At 41.2% G+C, this 21754-nt stretch overlaps 3 protein-coding genes across 6 annotated transcripts in view; 1 reads left to right on the top strand and 2 right to left on the bottom strand.

Annotated features, from left to right (window-relative positions):
* LOC124631318 (disintegrin and metalloproteinase domain-containing protein 11) overlaps positions 1–7570 on the top strand; it is a 214089-nt gene extending 206519 nt beyond the window's left edge. Inside the window, exons 17-25 of one of the 4 annotated variants that reach the window (XM_047165652.1) lie at positions 470–608; positions 1944–2093; positions 2538–2549; positions 3045–3119; positions 3342–3400; positions 3557–3765; positions 3911–4287; positions 4404–4700; positions 5092–7570. In XM_047165652.1, the coding sequence (XP_047021608.1) occupies positions 470–608; positions 1944–2093; positions 2538–2549; positions 3045–3119; positions 3342–3400; positions 3557–3765; positions 3911–4287; positions 4404–4700; positions 5092–5122 (1349 nt within the window). In that variant the 3' untranslated portion in view covers positions 5123–7570. The remainder of the gene's footprint in view (positions 1–469; positions 609–1943; positions 2094–2537; positions 2550–3044; positions 3120–3341; positions 3401–3556; positions 3766–3910; positions 4288–4403; positions 4701–5091) is intronic. The other 3 variants (XM_047165653.1, XM_047165654.1, XM_047165655.1) reach the window with 3 other exon arrangements.
* A 468-nt stretch (positions 7571–8038) lies between these two features.
* Positions 8039–9573, bottom strand: LOC124631319 (dynein axonemal assembly factor 3 homolog). The gene has a single exon (XM_047165658.1). It carries the CDS (start codon positions 9563–9565, stop codon positions 8177–8179), a length of 1389 nt encoding a protein of 462 aa, XP_047021614.1. The 5' UTR covers positions 9566–9573; the 3' UTR covers positions 8039–8176.
* Positions 9574–10484: 911 nt separating this feature from the next.
* LOC124631320 overlaps positions 10485–21754 on the bottom strand; it is a 38820-nt gene continuing 27550 nt past the window's right edge. The window contains exons 3-12 of the mRNA XM_047165659.1: positions 20796–21572; positions 19742–19920; positions 19504–19589; positions 18912–19469; positions 17169–17341; positions 15911–16198; positions 15185–15286; positions 14768–15002; positions 13869–14077; positions 10485–13748 (exon numbers count right to left, since the gene is read on the bottom strand). Coding sequence (XP_047021615.1) covers positions 12582–13748; positions 13869–14077; positions 14768–15002; positions 15185–15286; positions 15911–16198; positions 17169–17341; positions 18912–19469; positions 19504–19589; positions 19742–19920; positions 20796–21572 — 3774 coding nt within the window. The 3' untranslated portion in view covers positions 10485–12581. The remainder of the gene's footprint in view (positions 13749–13868; positions 14078–14767; positions 15003–15184; positions 15287–15910; positions 16199–17168; positions 17342–18911; positions 19470–19503; positions 19590–19741; positions 19921–20795; positions 21573–21754) is intronic.

The raw sequence follows: 21754 nt of genomic DNA on the forward strand, positions 1-21754 counted from the left end.
AACACACCCATTACGCGATGTTAGTCCAATAATGTCGTCAACTTACGTAAGACTGGTGGCACCGCGGAGTGCCGCTGGCACCGGTAACGCTACAGAGCAATGCTCGGAGGGCGCGACGCGGCGGGCGGCGCCGGCGCACTAACGCGCGGGACCCCTCTCTTGCAGGTGAGCACGAGGGGAATAAGATGAGCACCATGAACATGGTGATATTGTTGCTCGCGGTCGTGCTGTCCGTGTTCGTGGGGTTCGCCTGGATGGCGTACTGCTTCAGGTAACGGCCGGTAACTCGGTGTTGTCGCACTGTGTGTGTCGCTCGTGCCTGTCGTGTCGTGTCCGTGTCGTGTCGTGTTGACGCCGACCGCGAGCCCCCGCGGCGCCGGCGCCGGCCGCCCGCCTCGCTGACGTCACGCGACCCCGTGACGTCACCGACCGCGCCGGCCGTGACTCACTCCCTTCTGTTTGGGCGCAGAGAACTACCACGGCTCGAACACGGTTTTCCTCGTGGCGGTGCTCATGTCTGTGGTAGGGGGGGTATTCATAGTATTTGCCCTGAGCGCTCTCTGCTACAGGTCAGTCGTAGTACACAAAAACTTCTCCCTGTGCCTAAGGTTAGTGAGCAGAAAACAGACCAAAGGTAGTCTTTAAGAAGAAATTTAAATCGTCACCTTCGTATACTTGTATGTTTATTTTAGACGTTAGCGTTGGTGTTTCTGTTCGTTTTTACGTCGGCGATTGGTTTCATTTACTTTATTATTTTTCCTTTTGGACATACGTTCTTTATGTCGTTTACTTTGTGGTCGTAGAGTTAGAGTTGGCGGGTGGCGCGTCGGCCTGGCTGGCGCGCCACAACTGCATTTGATCTGTGGTTCTGTGTCCGCGAGCGGCCGGGCCGCGCGGTCCCCGAGGCCTCGCCGTCCGACTGCCTCGCTGCATGCCGACAAGGCTTTCCTCGTTGTACTCGAGACACCTCGACTCAAACCCTTAAGATTCTGGGCTCTTGGATGTATGCATTGGCTTATGTGAACTGTGACTCGTTTTCGTTTCCTTTCTTGGTCGGAGGCTGCGTCGCCGGGCGCTATACGCCGCGGCCCGGCGGCGCGCGCGCGTCTATATCTTCCGATGTGTCACTCATACTAGTTACTCCGCGAGTTACAGATCTGAGACCGCTCCGACACGGTACGTGGTGTTGTGCCACGCCGAGGTATGTACAGTACATTACTATGAAACCGGAGAAGATATAGATCGCTCGACTCTAACGTCACCAATCACTTACCACTACCACTAAATTCTATTAACTTTTGCACGAGAAGCGAATGTGCGATGCACGGATTCTTCTTTCAAGCAGCTGTCTATCTAGTTAGCAACGCCTAATGTTACATTTAAGACTTAAGGATCTTTCCAGCAAACAATGCTAACTTTTGCAAACCCTAGCAAACTGCAATATTTGTTTCTGTAATAAAACAAAATGTCCCTATTTCCCCCGCTTTTAATTTACTGGAAGGAGCCTGCTATCACTAAGCTAAGATCGATCTCTTGATAATAATTTCCATGTGACATCAATTCCCATGAGGAATGAAACGAAAAGTTGATTCTAAAGTCCAATTCAAAAAATTTATAAAATGAACTTTGTTTTGTAATATCCAAAAGCGCCAGTCTTTGCTGTCAAGTCAATTTTCAATTTTCTGAGGAATAAAAGGTGATCTCTCAATATTGCTTTCTGATAAACCATTTCACTGCGTAAAGTTACAACTTTATGTTAGATTTTGATGCCGACTTTTGTAAAAAATGTGGTGTAGTTAAAAATCAACACCCAAAAACATCATCTTCTATTCCTCGCTCTCTGAGACCCTCGGCGACGACAGCTGATGTCGTCACCGACCTCCGATTTCGTAAACTTTATCGATTGATCTGAGTGTGCGTTCCCCACGCCACGCCTGCCTCAGGAAAAAGAGTACGTCACGGAAATACGACCCGCCTTACGTCAAGAAGCCGATCGCGAAGAGCTTTGCAGCCGGCTCCACCACTTCCAACAACTCGCAGGAAGACATCTCCCTGGACGGAGGGAAGATGCACTCCTTCAATAACACTTTTAGGTGAGTTTGGAGATTTGGATGACGGGTTGAACTCAAAGATAACATCCTATGCAATTCTACAAATCTTGTTGAAATGAGCACTTAAATATTTCATAGGAGTATGTATCTGGATGGTATCTCTGAGTTCAAACCCCAGGTTCCTTTCTTAAGTCCCTGTTTTAGTGTTTGTCAATTAAATGTTTAAAATTACTAATAAACTCCAAGTTTTTCGTTGTCTGTAAACTTAACAACAAAATTTTATTTTTGTAAATTACAATCCCTTTTATTTCTCCGTCTTCGTAGTTACCCATTTTCCTGATGACCCGCGACGTTATTTACTAGACATTTTTGATATCTTATTTACAAAGAGATTTGCTTTATGGCAGAAGAATGGGTGGTTACGCTATATGTATCCTCAAATTAAACTTTTCTTTCCTCTTTTTAACGGAACTCGTCTACTCAAAGAAATCTTTTAAGGTATGTCGAAAGCTTCGCGTGGATTGGGCTGCGCACCGCTGTTTGTTTCCGCTCACACGATTTTCGCTTTTATTACACTGAGCTTAAGTCCCACAACGCTTTGGACTAGAGCAAAACTTTAAACAAAACTAGCAATTTTTATTTGTGTGTTCACAACATGAGAGAGCACTCACACAAAACACGCTTTTTCCTAATTATTTTGGTTGATAGAAATAAGGAGATTAGTCCATACTTAGACACACTGCACCTCGAGTACTTCTTATTTCACATTATGCGACATAACTTCAAAACATCTTATAACGAGAATATTTCGCTAAAGCAAGCCACATTTGCAATCTCCACTAGAAAAGCAAAATCATATACTGAATTACATGCTTATTGGGCCGTAACTTGATGATGTATTTTGCGTTGATAACTTATAACTTGTCTGACGCAACATCATTCATTAAAAGTACACAAAAAGTATATATTCTAAAAAGTAATTTGTATGTACAGTCGTGGAGACTCGCAGCGTGTGATCTTCAGACATGGCAACCACATGTCAGGCTCTGGCAGCACCAGTAGATATCCGTAAGTGCACTTTATATGTCCCGAAGCCTTCTTAGATTTCCAGGCAACTCCACGATTTAGCAGACCTCTAAGTCAGTGTAATAAAAGCGTGAAATTGCATGGAAACCTCAGAAATCCAATCGAATAATGTACAATTTTGCTACAGCAGACTAGAATCACAGCTTGAATCCATAATGTAGTATTAAGTGGACTGTTACTTAAATGTCTTTCCTATTATTCCAGAGATCACAAACAAATGAAACGAGTTCACTCGGGCAGTGAAGATGAACCAACACATTCAGGTGAGTGCTGATAAACATTTCATTCTATTTTATCTTAGTTTAGTACAAACCACACCTCTTATTTTGGACTATTTACTGCTCTCCGAAATGTGCCAATTAATACCAGGATTTTTTTATTAACAACACGTTGTAAAACAATTTCACGTCTATTTCCAGGCGAAGAAGATATAGCATTTATCGACGTAGCCCAGAACTCGATGGCGAAGCTGCCAGAGAAGGGCATCCTGAAGAAGCACGGCTATGGCGCAGTGGACGGCAAGGACAAGTGGGGAGACGACTCACAGTCTGAGCAGCTGGAGGCAGGGTCCCAGTCCGATGGACAGGAGCCCGCCGGCGCCGTCGCTGATATGGAATATAAGTTTAAGGTGAATTTAACTTTGTTTTATAAACAGCTTAACAGAGCCTCGTATGTGATGGAATGATCTACATTTTTTCACCTCCAATAAAATCCAGTTAAGTTCCAGTAAAATAACATGAAAATATAATAAAATTGACTTTCCCACATTTCAGGACCTGAACGGCTACCATGAAAACATAATTGTGGCTCTAAAGACGGCAGCAGCGCAACGTGCCAGCGCAGGTGCTTCGGGCGTAGCGGGTGGCTCGGGAGACTTGCGCGCACTTCAAGACTATGAATACAAGCGCGAACGAGCGCCCTCCGCGGAGAAATTACATGATGCAGAGCTTCGCCGCGCCCGCGGAGATGATGAAGAAGATGAACCTCCACAATGTGGACCCATCCGTATTCGCAACCTCGAAGATCTAATCCGCCAGCTCGAGCACCACTCCAGCAGGCACATGAGCCCCTCCGGCTCCGAGGACATCAGGATGTCCGAGACAGAGGCCGATAGACATTATAGAATTGAACCTGGAGAGATTGCACCTCCGTAAGTTTCCCGTACTTTTTACTAAGTCCGAAAAATTATCCTGAAAGTTCTGGTATCTATTATTGTTTCAATATGAAGACTACTTATTGACAGTACCGTTCTTTTCCTTATTACAGACGATGCCGCGGTCGTATCGGCGGCGGCGAGGAGGAGGCACGGTTCGGGTACCCGCGGTTCCGCGGCAGCGGGCGCCACCACGGGCCGCTGTTCGCGGGCGCGGCGGCCCCGCCGGCGGCGCCGCTGCCGCCGCACGCGCCGCACGCGCCACACGCGGCGCACGTGGCGCACGCGGCGCACTCGCCGCACGCGGCGCACTCGGGGCTGCCGCCGCACGCGCGCCCGCCGCCCGACGACGACGCGCTCTATGAAACCGCCGATGCAGAACGTCTACGGGACGCGCCTGACAGTGAGAGGTGAGCATCACTTTTGAATTCAATCGGCATTCTGCCAATCTCAATTCGCTAAATTAAAAGAGGTTGAAACCTATCTTCCAAATTTGTTAGGCCACTCTGCACACATAATTGTATGGACGTGTGAATGATTACTCACAGTGAGACAAAATTGATATGCAATTTCGGAAACTAAAAATCCTCCAAAATTGAACAGACATATTTGTACGCGTTTTAAATTATTGTAGTTACATACAATTTGGTGGAATAATCATTGGCACGTCCCCCACACTCAGTAACCGCCACTGACTGCACACGGGCCGACGCGGGCCGACGGCCGACGGTCGCCGGCCGCGCCGCGCCTCGACTCTCCGTTCCTCTTCTCTATCATTTTCTAGTGATGAATTTATTCAAGCTCAACAACAGTTAGCCCGGTGGGCGAGTGAGGAGGCGGTGGACGGCTACCTGCCGTCGCCGGGCGGCTCCAGCCCGCCGGCCGCCGCCTTCCCCGAGTACACGCACTGACCCGCACCGCCCGCACCGCCCGCCCGCCTGACCGCCGCTCCTCGTAGGCTGCTAGGCTACTAGGTATCGATGTATCCCGCTCTATCTGCACTGTTAGGGTAAGCACGTCGACTAGTTTAACCGTTAGTACGAAACACGATAATTCTCTTCACGCGTAGTTAATCTAATAAAATATAGTGATCGGACGTAGGGCCGGCGTCGGCCGCGGCCGGCGCGCCGCCGCTTGTGAATACGTAGTTATCGTTAGCGAATCAGTGACTTGTAAATATTATTGACCTATGAAGTACATATTAATTGCACATAAACGATATGACTGAACTTGTAACGTACTCATAAACGATTTAGAGTAACCGTCGAATGTAAGTCTCGATTGGAAGTGTTTTGCCTGCCGCGCCGCCGGAGGGTGAGATCTGTTACGTTGACGTGTTTCATAATTATATTCGTTCATTCAATCAATACGCTTTATAACTGTATATGTGTTGGAGTGCCGCCGCCCGGTGGTGCGGCAGATTGTATGTCTAAAGTAAATGTAAGTAACTCATCGGTGTATGAACGTAGCGTTAAGTGAAGTTGTACGGTGCCGAGGTCCTCCGACACGTCGAGCTCGATTTCGTTCCACTTCCGACAGACGAAGCTCAAGTAGCTTGCAAATTAGATAGGCGATTAACAAATTGAGCTAATTCTTAAGCGAAGCTTTAATGTAACACAAGTTAGCGGGAGAGCGAGGGCTGAGCTCGACGTCATGTCCTAGAGTATCATTTGGCAGTGGTTCACTGGTTGTAGTCTAAGTTGTCTAAGTTCGTGTCATCGCGTCGCTGTAAGGAGGTGGGCGACATGCAACCGTCCCCGGAGAGTCAACAACTATCGCTTTCATACTGTTATCACCTCTCCGAATATACGCCCAACTTCGTGTTCCATTTGTTACGAGCGCGATGTTGACACACCTAATGAACACCAGCCGTCAACACCGCACGTCCCTCTGTTACATTATGTTACGTGTTACGACTTTGTGTTCGTTGTGTTCTCATCTGTTACTTAGTTTCGTAGACAGTTCAGCGATCTCGAATCACCGTGCACTAATAATGACATAATTTAATTAGCCCTTAACGTACACATATTCTAAAACTTAAATGTGAATAAAAGTTATTTCGATTTTATCAGAATATCTATTATTATTGTATTGACTTAAAACGAATTTATGCCGATACAAATAGAAGAAGATGTATGTTAAAAATATGTTATAGTTTTCAAGTTTATTTTATTGTGACAATTTAGGAAGTTATCGTTTGATTCGCGTTTACGCTAGGCTAGGTGGCCCGGCCACGAATATAAACACTTATGTAGTTAACTTACAGTTAAATTATTGAATAATAAAGTGGAGCTGCCGCGTATGGTTGCGTCACTCTGGTACGATGTTCACTGGCGCTGTGAGGCTGCGCGCCCTGTTTTCGTAATTATTCTCCTAGATAATCGTTAAACCTTAAGTAAGTCTAAATAGGAACTATGAACACGTACAGGGTAGATGTTTTTGCAATACTCTGTGACTGGGCGCGGCCCTCGCCGCCGCAGTGCGGGGCTCCGGGCGGCCGGGGCCCCGCACGGCCGCGCCCGCACTCGGCCGCCGCCGCGGGCGAGTGCGGGGCCCGGTAGGCGTCGCGTGCGCGTCCTGTGCGGCGCGGTGCCCGCACCGCCGCCCGCACGCGTAGGCCTAACACGTCAATTGCGACCGGCGACCGACGCCGCCATTGCTCACGGTAGTGCTCTGTTCTTTGTACGAATTCTCGTAACTAATGTATTGGAGTTAGATGCCCGTGCTGTGCTATGGCGTTTCCCCCGGCGTCGTCACACACAGCTGCGCTATGGAACGGTCAACTGTGGAACATTTGATATTCCACGGCGTTGTTTTGTGAACTGCGATGCAGGGACTCAACTTGCGAGTTATACGTTAATTAGATCTAGAAACTGTTCTTATCCACGACGCCATAGCACGGTCATGAGTCCCCAGCAGTAAGCATTGTATGTATCGAACAGTTATTAATTGTGTAAACTGAATATTGAATGTTTTGTACTTATAAAGCGTATGCGCACAAGCAAAGAGGATTGGCTCAATAAAATGAAGTATCGTGTCCTCATTCGCGAAGTTGCGACGATTCGTAGGAACCGTTCACCACTACCGAACTACTGATTTAGAAATGTTAAAGTTAAGTGATATTATATAATATAAAAATACGAATTTTAAACGAAAAAAAAACGTTAAGACGTTGTAATTTTTCCGTTTGATTTTGTCATTGTAAATATATTTGCTATATGATTTACTAAATGAATGTAACATATTATTAATGAAAAAATAGATGAACACAAATTTTAAATTTTGTTTTATTATTGTAATATACCCTCTACCACTTCTTGGCGATAACCAGCCCACCCCTAAGACGACCCAATGACCAAAATAAATATTTCGTTTATTTCCAAACCACCTATAAGTTTGTCTCAATGGCGAAGATTTCCATCCCTGGGCCATCGCCTAAAAAGGGCAGCTGTAAAATACATAGGTATACGCTTAATTTTTTTTTAAGGCTACCCGCCCACGTCCTATAAATCGTGGCGTGGTTGCTTGGAAAAAAGATAATCACACTGATATCAAAACTGCAATGCACACGTTCTGCAAAAAGTTGTTCAGAAAATCCTAGACAGAAGGTCTACAAAATCGGCCCGATTAATTATGTATCTTATCATATAAATATAAAAAGTCTGACGTGGGCGGGCACCCAGAAGAACAAACGAAAAATAAAGCTAATAATTGAAACTATACACCGAATAGAAATGAAACAATAATAATATTTTCAGTTTTATTTAATACACCTTTAAATAACATTAGACATCGGTTGCTACTCAAAAATAAATGAAACGAGTTCCTGAATATCACCTGCTTTATCAGAAGAATAATAAAATACACTATTAACTACAATAAAAATCTAAAACGAAATGTTTGTGTCAGTACTCTCACTTCTTCGTTTGATCAAAAATCTGGCAAAGTCATCTTTTTCTGCATCGAACGTAGCAATTCTCTCACACTGGGCAGCTGTAGCGGCTTGTGTGATCTGCTCACCGTAAGCCTTCACGTCATCTCTCTTCTGCTCCACCATGAACTTCCTCGACTCCATCAGCACCACCGCGTCATCACGGGCCATCGACCACACGCTCGGCTTCACTCGAGGCAACATATTGTGACCCACGAACACCCCATGGAACAACCCCTGGAACTGTGGCTTGTGCGGGTAATGTTCCAGCGCAGACAGAGACAAAAAGTGCACCTTCCCGTAATCCACATTGATGTAAGTATCTCGATCTTCACGTAAGAGCAAAGGAGCTTCTGGACCACTCTCAGATATTTTAGCATCTATCTGAGCCAATACCACCATACCCAAATTCTTTTCTGTTTCCAAGTTCAAAGCAGCAACATCGAATTCTTGACGATTTTCTATTTCGTATAACATTCTCATTACGTTTCTTTCTGCAATATCCGTCGCACGTTTATAGTTGACACCATGAGTAGACTTTAGCATATCCGAGTCCTCACAGTTGAGCCCATACCCAATGTAAGGGGAGGTTACTATGTCTCCCAAATAGCCCCTGTGGAGATATCTATCACCGCACTTATAAACACCAGCAGCGAAGCTCACATTTGGTCGACAAACTTCAGTTTCAAGCCACGTGAAGGCCACGCCGTGCTCCCGAAAATGTTTGTATTCTGGATAGCAAATCTGACTTCCAATTTCCTTCATCCTCATGTGATAGTCCCAGTCGTAAACTCCCATTCTGCTGTCATATCTCACACCAAGACTATGTCTTATACGATGCTCCCAAAGCTCACACGCGTTAAACTGATTAGTGTTACCTGTAGTCCAGAAATTGATCAGGTTCTCCATATAATCACGTTCACGATACTTCATCTGTTCAATGGAGACGCATGGTAGCAGGCAATTCATGTAGTCAGGATTAGTAACCATGCCGACTAATTGACGAGCCTTAGCAATTAAGTACCTTGACGTGGAAGGTCGTAACAGCAAATTCCCGTAGATTTCTAAGTAACGTCGAGTTTTCTCCAAAAGCCCACATCGTGTTGTCTTCTCCAACGCCAAGGAAGTGAGAAGAAGCTGCCTCGCGACTAACTCAGGACATCCATCGACGACAAACAGGTTCATGTAGCGCCTGGTGTGCCGGTAAGCTTGCGCCAACGTTTTGAGCAGATGTCTTCCATCGCAGCCCCCGATGACGAGGAAGTTGAGTTCGTAGGCGTTTTTATCGCCATATTTTAGGTACTCTTCTTGCAAATCAAGAGCAGGACTGATGCCCCAAAACATTTTGTGCTGTCGCTGCGGGCGACAGTAATGAAATGAAAGTCATTGTCATGGAGACGCTCAATGAAGCATGTTTATTTTGCGGACGGGGCGTTGCCATGGTTACGATCTATTTATGCACACGTAGCCTCCGGGCTGATTGGCGATTGGCGCTCGAACGACTGGCTACCACAAAGGCTGTATGTAACAGATTATATCGCTATAATAATTAATATTATCGTGAAGGTCCCAGATAGTCACTCGAGTGGCTATACTCGAGTATCGATTTGCTCAGGATCTGTTACATGCGTCTAACTTGATCTATTTTTATTGTTAAAGGGTTGAACATTTTTTACTTACGTAATTATGGGTCTACAAGCACCGCTTCAATTAATTTTAAACTGGTTATTTTGAACAAAATTATATACATATATCAGTAATTGGCAGACACATAATGTAAGGCTTGGTACAGTGGCAGGCCTAACTCCAAAACCACCAAGAGCACATAGTCTTTTAAATTTCTGGGTCTTGAATCCAGAATAAAAAAAATAGTAAAAAAATGGTCATGCAACGAAACAAGTTTACATTGTTGCTATCTTAATTTGAGTAGGCGTTTTAGTAGCAAACGATTTAAAAGCAGTTTTTCTAAATATATATTTTTTCTAAATATTTATATCTAGTATTTGCTCAAGAAGGCTCTTTCAAGTACCTAATATGAAGTCGAATTTTCTTGCTATCATCGTTTATGTATGGATACTTCAGATCACTGATGTTTGCCTACAGGCAACCCATGGCTAAACTACAAATCTAGTTTCAAAAACCCTATACACTAAAAACACTACTATATAGTATACTTTTAACTACTTTTTGAATAACAGACTATTTACTCGATGATCATAATATTGTAAATGATGGTGGTAAGTATTAAATAAAACGTACGCAATATCTTAAAATATTTTATTAAATAATTTCATAGTATAGTAAATGCCTCTGTGTGATTATAAAAATAGTACATTAAGCCTGACCAGCGATACAAAGTTGTATTTCAGCACTACTGAAACTATTGGAAATGTGAAATAAATAGGTATAGGCACGAAATGTAACAAAAGTGTAATATTTGTCGTATTATTTCTTGAGAAATATTCATAATAAAACAAAAGCTAAGTCTTCTGGTCTTCCTTAACTATTTTGTTCTTTATATACAGTTTTCTAATAATATTTACAGTTATTTGATAAAATTATTTCTTACTATTTTAAGCCCTCTGCCCACTGAGGTGTAAAGGTCGCCGTAACTCGAGCGTATAACTCTATATCTATGCGAAGACGAGAAGCCTCTTATTTCGCACCTTTTTTATTTTCGAACTGTTACACATCATTGGACAGTGAACCTTATTTTAACATATCTATCGAAATTATTCGCATGGCAAGGAACTTTCTAATGCAAATAACGTCAATTTTATATTTGGTATCATTTACTTAACTACATTTATTATTGTTTTTTAATTAATTTAAAAATAATCTTTGTCCCTTTAGCATAATATATGCTAGTATAATACACATTAATTATTTTGGTAGAATTTTACAAAGAATAAGTCAATATTGTGTGAATAGTAAATAATCCTATATTGTATAGTTTTGCAAGTTTTAAGGAGTAGAATTTTGTGCGCATAAATTGTGAAGAGGCGAAATTAATGGAGCTATCCATTAGTTCAGTGAATGGCTGTCAGGTGCCTCTGATGTTCTAGAAGTAAGCCTGCTAACTCCTTATTTTTTTTAAATATTTTTGTAGTCAGCATCAGCAAAGTACTTTAATTCAAACTTTTTTAGGGCAGGTATTCCAATTTTTTTTTTGCGTTGGTGTTTTATTTCCCTTTTAATTCTTTCATTACAATACCTGGGTATAATAAATATACTCAATACTACATTACATTTTTTCGTAGCCATCATCACTATCTGTCTGAATATTAACTGCTCTTTCACAATATCAAACTACAAAGGTACTTAGTAATAAATTATTTGGTAACTCTCTTTGATGCTTACCTTCGCGTTCTATTACAAGCTGGGAGCTATTTATATCATATCAGCCAATTGACTGAGTCTGGTGCGTGGAACAGAACGCATTTAGATGTAGACTAGAAAGTAAAAGCATATAGGCTGAGGCTTCACCGTAGGAGCTTTTTTTTAGTAATTTTGTTATTTTCTGACATGTGGGTAGGACGTCATATATTCAATGAGGCTTAGGTATCTGCGCAGTAGATATTTTAGGAACAAAATAGTCTATCAGTGCATCTCATCGCGTCACTTCAGTCTCATGAAGATAAGGCGCAGTGTCAGTAAGTATAACTTATAAAAATGATTGGAGCCTCAACCTTACACGCGTAATACTGATATCGTCAGTTATAAGAATTGCGAAACGTAGAAACCAACAAATTCTGACGATGCATAGCCTTGTATGGCAATGTTATGATACACTTGAAACTCTCTTACAAAAAATTGTATCTTAGATTTAGTCAATGACATCATTATGAGCATAGATGCACACAATTATATCATCAAATGAAATAATTTACAAAGCAAGTATCTAGTACAAAATACATAGTCTACTGACTCTACCGATTATCTACAATATTTGGACAAGTTATAAATACCTACAAGTATACATTATACACAGAATTCTATTACTATACTTAATACCTTTATAATGATTAAAGTATAATTAATATACATCAACAGGTAATAAAAAGATAGAAATAGATAGTAATAAAAAATAGTTTGTCTAGTCTGCACGTGTAGAATATTAGGCTGCTGCATATCACTTAAGTTAAACAACCTAATCATAAGGAACTATGTCGTCATAGGATCTGAAGATATCCACGATAATAAGCATAACTTCTGGAATGTAAATGCATCGATATTCACAAACTCTAAAAACACCAAAGAAGGCAATTCTTGTAGGAAGTCAATACTTATTACTTTTGGAAGAAGTGTCACAAGACCTTTTCCTCAAGTGGTCCGTTTTAGAGGACCCTGCTTGCGTTCGTCAAGAAAACCGCGAGTCGTCCGATGACGCTAAGGACCTCGGCTTGGACACCTTCGCCTCTACCGAGGTCTGCGGGGCGCCGCGGAAGGCCGGACCCGTGCTCCTGTTCGTGTACGTCGACGACGTCACCGGGATCTTGCGAGTCTGTTTGATCTTTAACTTGTTCAACCAAAGATCTCGCGTCTTTTTGTTCCCAACAACAAAGAATATGAACAAGACGAACCCTTGGAAAGTGGCCGTGAAAGCAAAGAAATAAGCTAATACGACGTTAAACGCAAACAAACCGAAAACCCACGGTAGACCAAATAAGAAGACGAGTAGACAACTGACGGAGGCACAGCGCAACGCTTCGTTGGAGTCGCCGTGCCTCTGGATCCTTCTCGAAGCGAACACGGAACGCACTATCAGCGCGAATAGCGTCCAGTTCGCGAGCAGCATGACGGCGATGGGCACGTAGACGGCCAGCCACAGGCCGAGGCCGGAGGGGTAGCAGAAGGTGCCGGTGGGCACCTTGTCCTGGAAGCGGCCGGCGTAGGAGTGCGGCGCCACGGACAGCAGCACGCCCACCGCGCCGCACGGCGCGCCCCAGCTGAAGGCGGCCGCGCGCAGCAGCTTGTGCGACGCCTCGCGCGAGAACACCAGCACCAGCCGCCGGTACGACACCACGCCCGCCACCACCATCCAGCAGAACGACGCCAGCACCGAGTAGTGCAGCAGCACGCCCACCAGCATGCACGGGATGTTGTAGCTATCGAACTTCGCAAACAGGATGATGAAGAAACATACGATAAGTATGAATATGGCGACGCAGAGCTGCAGCCATATTTTATTGCTGAAGTCACGTCTCCAAGATCTGAATAGGACGGCGGTTATTCCTATCATAACTAAGCCGAACATGGATAAGCAGCAGCCCACTATTGAAATAATTTCGAGTGCTTTTTCGTTTTGTTCGGAGAACACGGTCCTGGGGACGAGGATTTCGGCGAAGTGCGTGAGATGGTCGCATCGGCAGGTGTCGAGCCTACCTGGCCGGGTGGCGCGGATGAAGGTGCAGCCCTCCTGCGACCAGTAGCCCTGGCCGTTCTCTAAGAAGTGCCAGAAGGCACAGGCTCGACTTTGGTTTCGGTCAGGGCCGCCGCCTAGGGAAGTGAAGTGGATGTCCACATACTGCAAAAACAAAAAATAGAATTCTTTTTTTAATAATTTTAGCAAACTTGATTATTACCACAATTTATTTTCCAGTAAGGTATTACATTTACTGTAAAGTCAAAAAACAAAGAAACTGACCTCTCCATCATCGAACTCGGTCAGATTCTCAACGTTAACACTCAAGACCCTGCTATTGACAGCGAACTCCCTGGCAGACTTGCTGTGGAAGGCGCGGTCATTGCGGAAGGCCACGAAGCTGATGCGTCGGTTGGTGGCCGACACCGACTCAGGTAGTACTACCACAGCTTCGTTGTTGTCAGCTTGGAGATGGGATGTGTCGAAGTCATCTGGAAAGTTCAAGTAGTTCATAGTTTTAAAAGGACAATACTAGATAAATGATAGCTTAAATACTAATAACGTGCGCCATCATTGCATATATGTCCACGCAAATTACATAGATAGTTGTCACATCATCAAGGTACATTTTATCGTTATCAGAACTTAGGACTTAACCAGGATTTAATCTGTTTATTTTTTTTATTTACCATGGGCTATGTTTTTTCTTCAATACAACACCCTTTACAATTTATCGTTCTCACGTCTATTGCACTATGAAACCAATTACTGTACACATGTTACAACTGATTCAAATTAGCTCGGCGTTGCGCAAAATCGCAAGCGTCATAAAACGTGAACCAACTCGTGCTGGGAACTTTGCAGGGAAATTATTCTGCTACCTTTTTAAAATATTTTTAGTTACTCTCCTCTGCTTTTACACTCTTCCAATGTTCTATGATGTATACCTATGCTTCCTTATAAACTCTCTGTGTGTTCCTACCAGTTTCAGTACTTACTACCCTATCCACTTTTTAGTACAAATAAGTACCTAAACTATTATTCTATTATAATCTGCAAAAAATCTTCCTGACGATACTTTACGACAGAACATTTTGTAACTTACAAGTGAAGTCACTTAGGTAACAGCAGGTAACTTAGGTTCAATGTAATTAAACATTAACATATGTATATGTACGTACCTCTAATAATCTCAAAAGCATCATCAGTGAAGACGTCTTGGTCTCTAGCAGCTATCCTAAGCCCTCTTACTGGCTGATCAGGTTCAGCGTTAGTCACCAACAGTGCTATGTTGTCGCGAACAGTCGTAGCATTTTCCGATCCGTCCAGGTCTAGTCGAGATCCAATACCGTCAAGAAGGTGAAGCAGTTCTCCAGGTATATTTAGGTCCACGTTTTCTGCTAGAAGTTCATCTACCTGAAAATTTGGAAATTGAAATTTTTTTAGTATTGACTTTTCTACTCTATCTCGGCGAGAGTAGAAGTAAATATACATCTCAAGTTTAATGTCTGCATTATGTTTCTTTTTTATCTATAAACCAATGATGCTAGTCCATCTAGAGTCTTAGTCTTGAGTGAACAAGAAAAGTTATAAGTTACCTGATCAAATGCAGTTCTAATATCTTCAACCAATACAGGAACTGAATCATTATTGATGAGATTCTCCAAATCATCCATTACTTGTTGGAGTTGTTCTTCAGGCTAAAAAAAGATGTCATCATTCAAAGATAACAATTTATAGCATTTAATTAAACTTCAACTGTCTTCATCAAATCGTCAAAGTTACACAAAGATTAGTCGTGCAACATTTAACATGCAAATGCTATTAAAGGCAATGATTCATGCAATGTTATATCGAAATAGTGACTACCGTGGTGACTACACATAAAACAGACCTCTCCTCAATTTTCTCATATACATTTATTTACTGAAGTCTATACAGGGTCGTCCTCGAAGTGTGGATTAAATAGAGTGAGGGAATAGCCGGGGTCATTTGTCAACTTTTAATACTGTACTCAAAATTTCGTATTTTCTAAATGCAATCTTTAAATTCCAACATTCTGAGGAGGAACATTCAGATAGTTGGCAAATGACCTTATCCATTCCCCTCACATCACCTCGTAAGCGGAGAAAAAATCCATCATCATCATCACCTGCTAACTTTCTTCTATTTCTAGTAGTTTCATTACGCATCAGTAATTTACATAAATCAGCAGATTGCCTGTCTGACTCTTACGCAGGGGTATTTTACACGGTTACACAAAGGTGATAAGTGACAAGACTGATTATTTTTCTGGACGTCCACGAACAAACATTTAGACTTACTGCTGGCGGTGGCCTGGTTGTTGGTTCTTCAGTAGTCGTAAGCGGTGTTGTTGATATAATCGGTGTCTCAGTAATAATAGTCTCAGTTACGTTCTCTATGACCGTTACGTTGATAGGAGGTCCAGTGGTCCACGGAGGCTTAGTAAAATAAGAGCTGGTAATATTACTAATCGTAGTTGTAGTAGTCGATGTCGTGGGTGTAGTAATCGATGTCGTGGAATTCAATACACCAGATGTCCCCTCTTCTGAACTATCGGAACTTTTGTCGTCCAACTTGAGCATGTCAATCTAAAATTGTTAGTTAGTTAATAGGTGCTGCGCTGGATGACTAAGTGCTATTATTTCAATTGATAAGTCACTGAATGGCTCATTAGATTATTAATAAATAATATTATCATCATTTGATATTATCTTAATTGGTAAAAAATATTAACATTAAAAATAAATCACTACTCAATAAAGCTTAATTGTATTGACTTTGACAAACTATTACGTCTTTGGAGATACTTGCTATATATTTTTAATTTATTAATCACTGTCGGATTATATCATGTTTAATCGATTTTCCTGAAATATGTTTGACATAAATCTAATAAACCACTTTCTGCCACCACTTTAGCTATCTCCTCATTCAACTTGGTTTAATTTTGATATATTCATTGCCAACGAGAATGGACATTGTCAAGTGTCATATCACATTAAAATCTGATCGCTTGGGATAACGATAATTCAATGAATTTATTAGCAACAGTTAATTTGCTTGTGTACGGTTATATAATGTTAGCTGTACCTTATCACATACTGGACTCATAAGTATAAAGATGTTGCGAGTGCCAATATTATTATTTACGAGTTTTTCAGGGTTAGTAAATTTTGTGAAACAAGTAAATAAATTAATGGTGTGTGATTTTGTATGTCGATAGTACCTACGTGAATACATATACTATTACAAATCGGGTTTTCTGCCATTTTATTTTGCTCCTTGAAACCTGTTTTGACTTAGATAAAATAGATGTTGTCATAACGTTGACTCATAACGTCCAGCGGCAATATCAAAAAACTTAATTCTATTGAGATCTCAATCAACAATCGGTATTGAATTCAACCCTATTTAATTAACTTTCATACCTTAATTTACAAATCAAAACAGAATGCAAATCACAATAATGGCAAATCGGCATAGATATTCAAAAGAGATGTTTTGAATTTCTCTTAGGAGAAATAAACATATCATCTATATACGTATGCGTATACTTACGGGATTTTCCGCCTTAATGACCCCAGGAGTGGGCATCTGCACCGTGACCTGGTGCTTGTATGGCATCTCAGTCGACACGATGCAGTCCTCGTCAATGGTAGTCACCACTTGTAGGCCGTCGTTGAAGTTACCCACGCAGGAGTGGATCTGACACGACACTGCTATCGATTCCACTGGAAATTAGAGATTTTATGTTATTATATGATTCGATCATAGAGAAACATAGTTGCTAAGTTGGATTGTTTGAAAGAGTTACCGTGGGCCTGGTAAGGAAGTTTAAGAAGGAACATGGTGGGTTTTAGTCAGAGAATCCCTCACGCTGCACTCACAAAGGGCGCGGGGGATCCACCCTCCCGAAAAGAAAAAAGATAAGATGGAAAATTAATTTAAAAAATTTAAGGATCGATACGGCCATTGCTAATATTATGTCTGTTGATTTGACCTATTTAGTTATTATTAGAGCGAGTCCCGAGTGCCCAAGTTCCGAGAGAACTATTTCCTGCTTCCGGATAGAAGCCCATTTGTATTTCATTTAAATCTGTAGTTTTGGTGTTAAAGCGCAACGTAGAGACAGAGCTACTTTCACATTTATAGCAATTCTGTTTTGAGATAGAAAGATCGTTATCTGATGGATTTTATAATCAGTTAAGAATACAATGGTCATCGGCATATAAACATTGAACCAGTCATAACCTTTTAATGGCTTTTAATCTGACCTTTTGATTACACTCAGGTTTTATCTCAAGTACTTAAAGAAAGACAATGCAGACATAAAAGTATTCCAATTTGCAAGTTCTGCCGTCAACAATGAATGATATTATTCGCAATTGGTGATTTAATCGCCTACCGCAAATGACATTGAGACGAAGATAAGATATTACAAGTAAGAAGTGTTGAATTTGTTTACTATTCATTTCCATACACGCCTATTTACTTCCTTATGTACTCCCAATATGAAAATTGCCCTTAAAATTCTGTCTTTCATTTTTCAATCTCATAGATCAGAGAGAATCAGTCCCAAGACGAAGACACCAGATAAGATTATTCAAAACAAAGCCAAAATGCATAGCTGAATCGAAAACCGGCTGCACCTAGGTGTAGCTATAATGGAGGCTATACCTCGTTCCAACAAATTTAGCATACGTGTGATCTGTGGCCAGTTAAACTTGGATGTAACAGCACTTCGGGCTTTAGCCGTAATGTTTGTGTGTTTGTGCGCGATTATCTCACGTTTGACTGGACCGATTTTGATTCCGTTTTCAGCATAGTATTTGTCAGACTCGGTGGAAGGTATTATTTAAGTCAGTTTTGTTTGTTTGTAAAAAGTTTATTTTTATTCTATGTTCAACAAACATTACGTAATTGGTATTGGTGGTTAAAATGGTTGCATATTTTCAATCTTATTCGACCGTTTAGCGCAGTAATTCGATCTCAATGCCATACTATATCTAGGTCTATGTGTGAAGAACCTACATATTATTATAACAAGAGCCACGGCCGCCTGTCTTAACTGTTTAACCTCTGCACTGGGCACGTATGATACTAATTAGATAACTAGCACCAATGTATTATAATCTGATACGATGGGTATGACTAACAGACAACTCGTAATTCTGCAAGAAGTATACATTTTCAAGGTACTTTTTATTACTAGTAAAAACTTGCTAGTGAAATGTCCCTTCCTGAATGTAATGACCTTAGCTATAATTATCATTAAAACCAAACTTTTTACAAGCTACTCACCAAATTCATGATTGTCGGCCATACAGAAATAAACAGGTTTCATATAGACTATTTCCACGCCATCCCAAGTGCCTGGCCGCACTGGTTTCATTCTTGGATTCAGTTGCACGTGCAATATCACAGTCTTTCCGTCTAAAAACAACTTCTTTAACTTCATATCGTATATAATGTCCTTGTCTTTTGGGTTCAAATCCGGATGAGCTAACTTGAAACCGTTTAATATCGCTTCAAATGCTTTCGGGTCCTGTATTGTTTCTAATCCCCCATTAATCCTGTAGTAGTTTGTCGAATAAAAAATGTATTCTTTCAACTTCTTCTCCCAAATCTTCTTCAGTCTATCTATATTGTCGAATGTGTATTCTTTGGTTAAAGCTAGTTTGACAGCGAAGTTGTATCGGAGGGATTGTTCTTCTCGCACCCAGAGAGCTTTGTTGGACTCGGAGACGACGAAGTTCTTAGAGTCGATGTGAACGCACCAATAGTAGCCATCGTCTATGGGCTTGAGGACATACGACAGAAGTTTGTTGTGTATATCATCGTGGCTAATTTTGACAGGTCCACACCTGTCAAAATTAGCCACGATGGTATACATGGTGGTGGTATGTCTCGGAGTCGGTGAAGCAGTATATGTTGTCCTCGACGACGTTATCATTCACAGTTAGGATTAGCTTGTTTTGACTGGAAATTAATTATTATTGAAATAAAAATTACAATGTATGATTCAATGCAGTTAAAATGGACTCAGATTTTATACTTTACATTTCAATGCAAGCGGTTGCTCAAACAAAAATCTGGGTACAGTTTAGTGTCAATAGGTGGTCAAAACTTACTCATCAGCACTGACTATTAAATCAACTTTTTTTAAGTCAATGTTTTTCTCACAAATAACGTCAAAGAATATGTAGGAACTGTTCACCAAATCCCAAATGCCATTTCTGATAATTCCGTATGAAGTTTCATTTCCATTCATTTCAACATTGACATCCAATCCCCATTCCGCTGGTGGTATCTGAAAGATGATTAATTTATTAAATGAAACACAGCGAGCACTCTAAATAAATGAAGCACATATACGAACATAAATAAGATACGACTGATTCAGATTGAAGCCCAATTTCAGACGTTGTTTTTTTGTAATTTTTATTATAATAAATATTTCAAAACTGTAAACAGAATCCAAACATCTGGACCAGCTGCAAAAATTGAACTTCAATAGCTAAATAATACAACAATGAAAGCCTAGACACAACTCCTTACTGGTTAAAAGCTAAGCAATGTATTTTAGACTTATATGTAAATAATGCTACTCTAAATGTCATTCATGCAGTCATTAGTAACTCTAGATACACATGAAACAAGTGAAAAGTTCGCACCAGCACCCAAATGTCCCGGAATACGGGTGGTGAGCTTCGCAACGAATCGCGACCGCATGAATCTGGATTACTGGAGTCATACCTACAACAGCCCCAGGTTTCGAGCTCAAAAGGGCTGTGATTGATGTAAGGAGATACTAATGGAAACCAGCCACCACAGTCCAATAGCTAATAAAAACAAAACATTCTAAAACAACAAAAGCAGCGGTTGATTTGTCACTAACATGAATAATAAATGATTCAAAATTTGATACCACAGAATATAGACAACACTCTTTAGTATAGATTGACATGAACATTAGAAATATGAATAACATGTACAAATAATCTGATATGAAAAGAAACATTTCACACTTCAATCATTTAGCACTTACAAATCACGAAAACTTATGTTTGTTTCAAAACTATTTTCAGAAATTCTTAAGAATGCTTTTAAAGACGTTTTAACATCAAAGACAATGTAACACTGATGGACATGAAATAAACACGATCGTAAAAAAATGCAACTCACCGTAGCCTCTTCATTGACGATCTGACTTTTACGCTGAGGGTCGTACGTAATACCCAGGGGATAAACAGGAAACGAGCCAGAAATGTGCAATAGCGGATTATTTGAGTATCTCCAGCCGTTGTATAAGACTGAACCTCCTTTTTTTTCGCATATTTCCTTTGATTGGAACCATGTCGCTCTTACCGCCCCACCTCCGACAGCAGTTGCTGGTGACAAGCACGTCGCTTTAGGAGCCCAAAACCTCAAAGAGCCTTTGAAATCTTCACACCCGTCTGTTGACATAGATTCTGCATCTACGTATGGCTCTACAAGACAGTACCTATAATGCAGTTCATCGCATCTTGAGGCGGTGTAATTATTTACAGGATCTATAACTACACATAGTTCTTCTTCAATACCCTTTTGTGGGTTGACTACTTCATAGGTAGATTCTAAGAGAGACCCTGTCGTTTTAGTGAAGGAAAAGTCGATGAAGGGCCCTCCAGGGTACAATGATTTGTACTCCGTCCATAATACTAATTCAGACTTTGTAAGATTTAAACTGTTGTACAGTTTAGAAGTGTATAGGTTGCCGGTGCACCCTACATATTTGTGTGCAAATTTTTCGGGGCCTTTCAGTCGGTAGCAGTACGGTTCTCCTTTGATGTTGGAGTAAGCTACCTGGAATCCTATTGGACATAATACTTTTCTCTTGGATTTCTTTGCTTCGAATGCAGGTTGTAGCAACAACAGGAGTATTAGAGTGGCTAAGGTGGGTATTCGATGAGCTTGGACCATCTGAAATGTAACGAAAAAGGAAATTTTAAGTGAACCGCATATTTATGCTTTAATATAACCCTACTATCATAACAACTTTATAGTTTATATTAATGAAAATAACAGGTAAGTGTAAGGCCTTCCCTAAGTAGAAATTAAAATCTGTTGTTGATTTCCTAAAACTAAACAAGAATTCAGGAAAA

Source organism: Helicoverpa zea, chromosome 6, assembly GCF_022581195.2.
Source record: "Helicoverpa zea isolate HzStark_Cry1AcR chromosome 6, ilHelZeax1.1, whole genome shotgun sequence".
Lineage (NCBI taxonomy): Eukaryota > Metazoa > Arthropoda > Insecta > Lepidoptera > Noctuidae > Helicoverpa > Helicoverpa zea.

Bases quoted from the DNA above. Each gene is read 5' to 3' on its own strand.
- LOC124631319 (XM_047165658.1), bottom strand. From the start codon at position 9,565: ATGTTTTGGGGCATCAGTCCTGCTCTTGATTTGCAAGAAGAGTACCTA.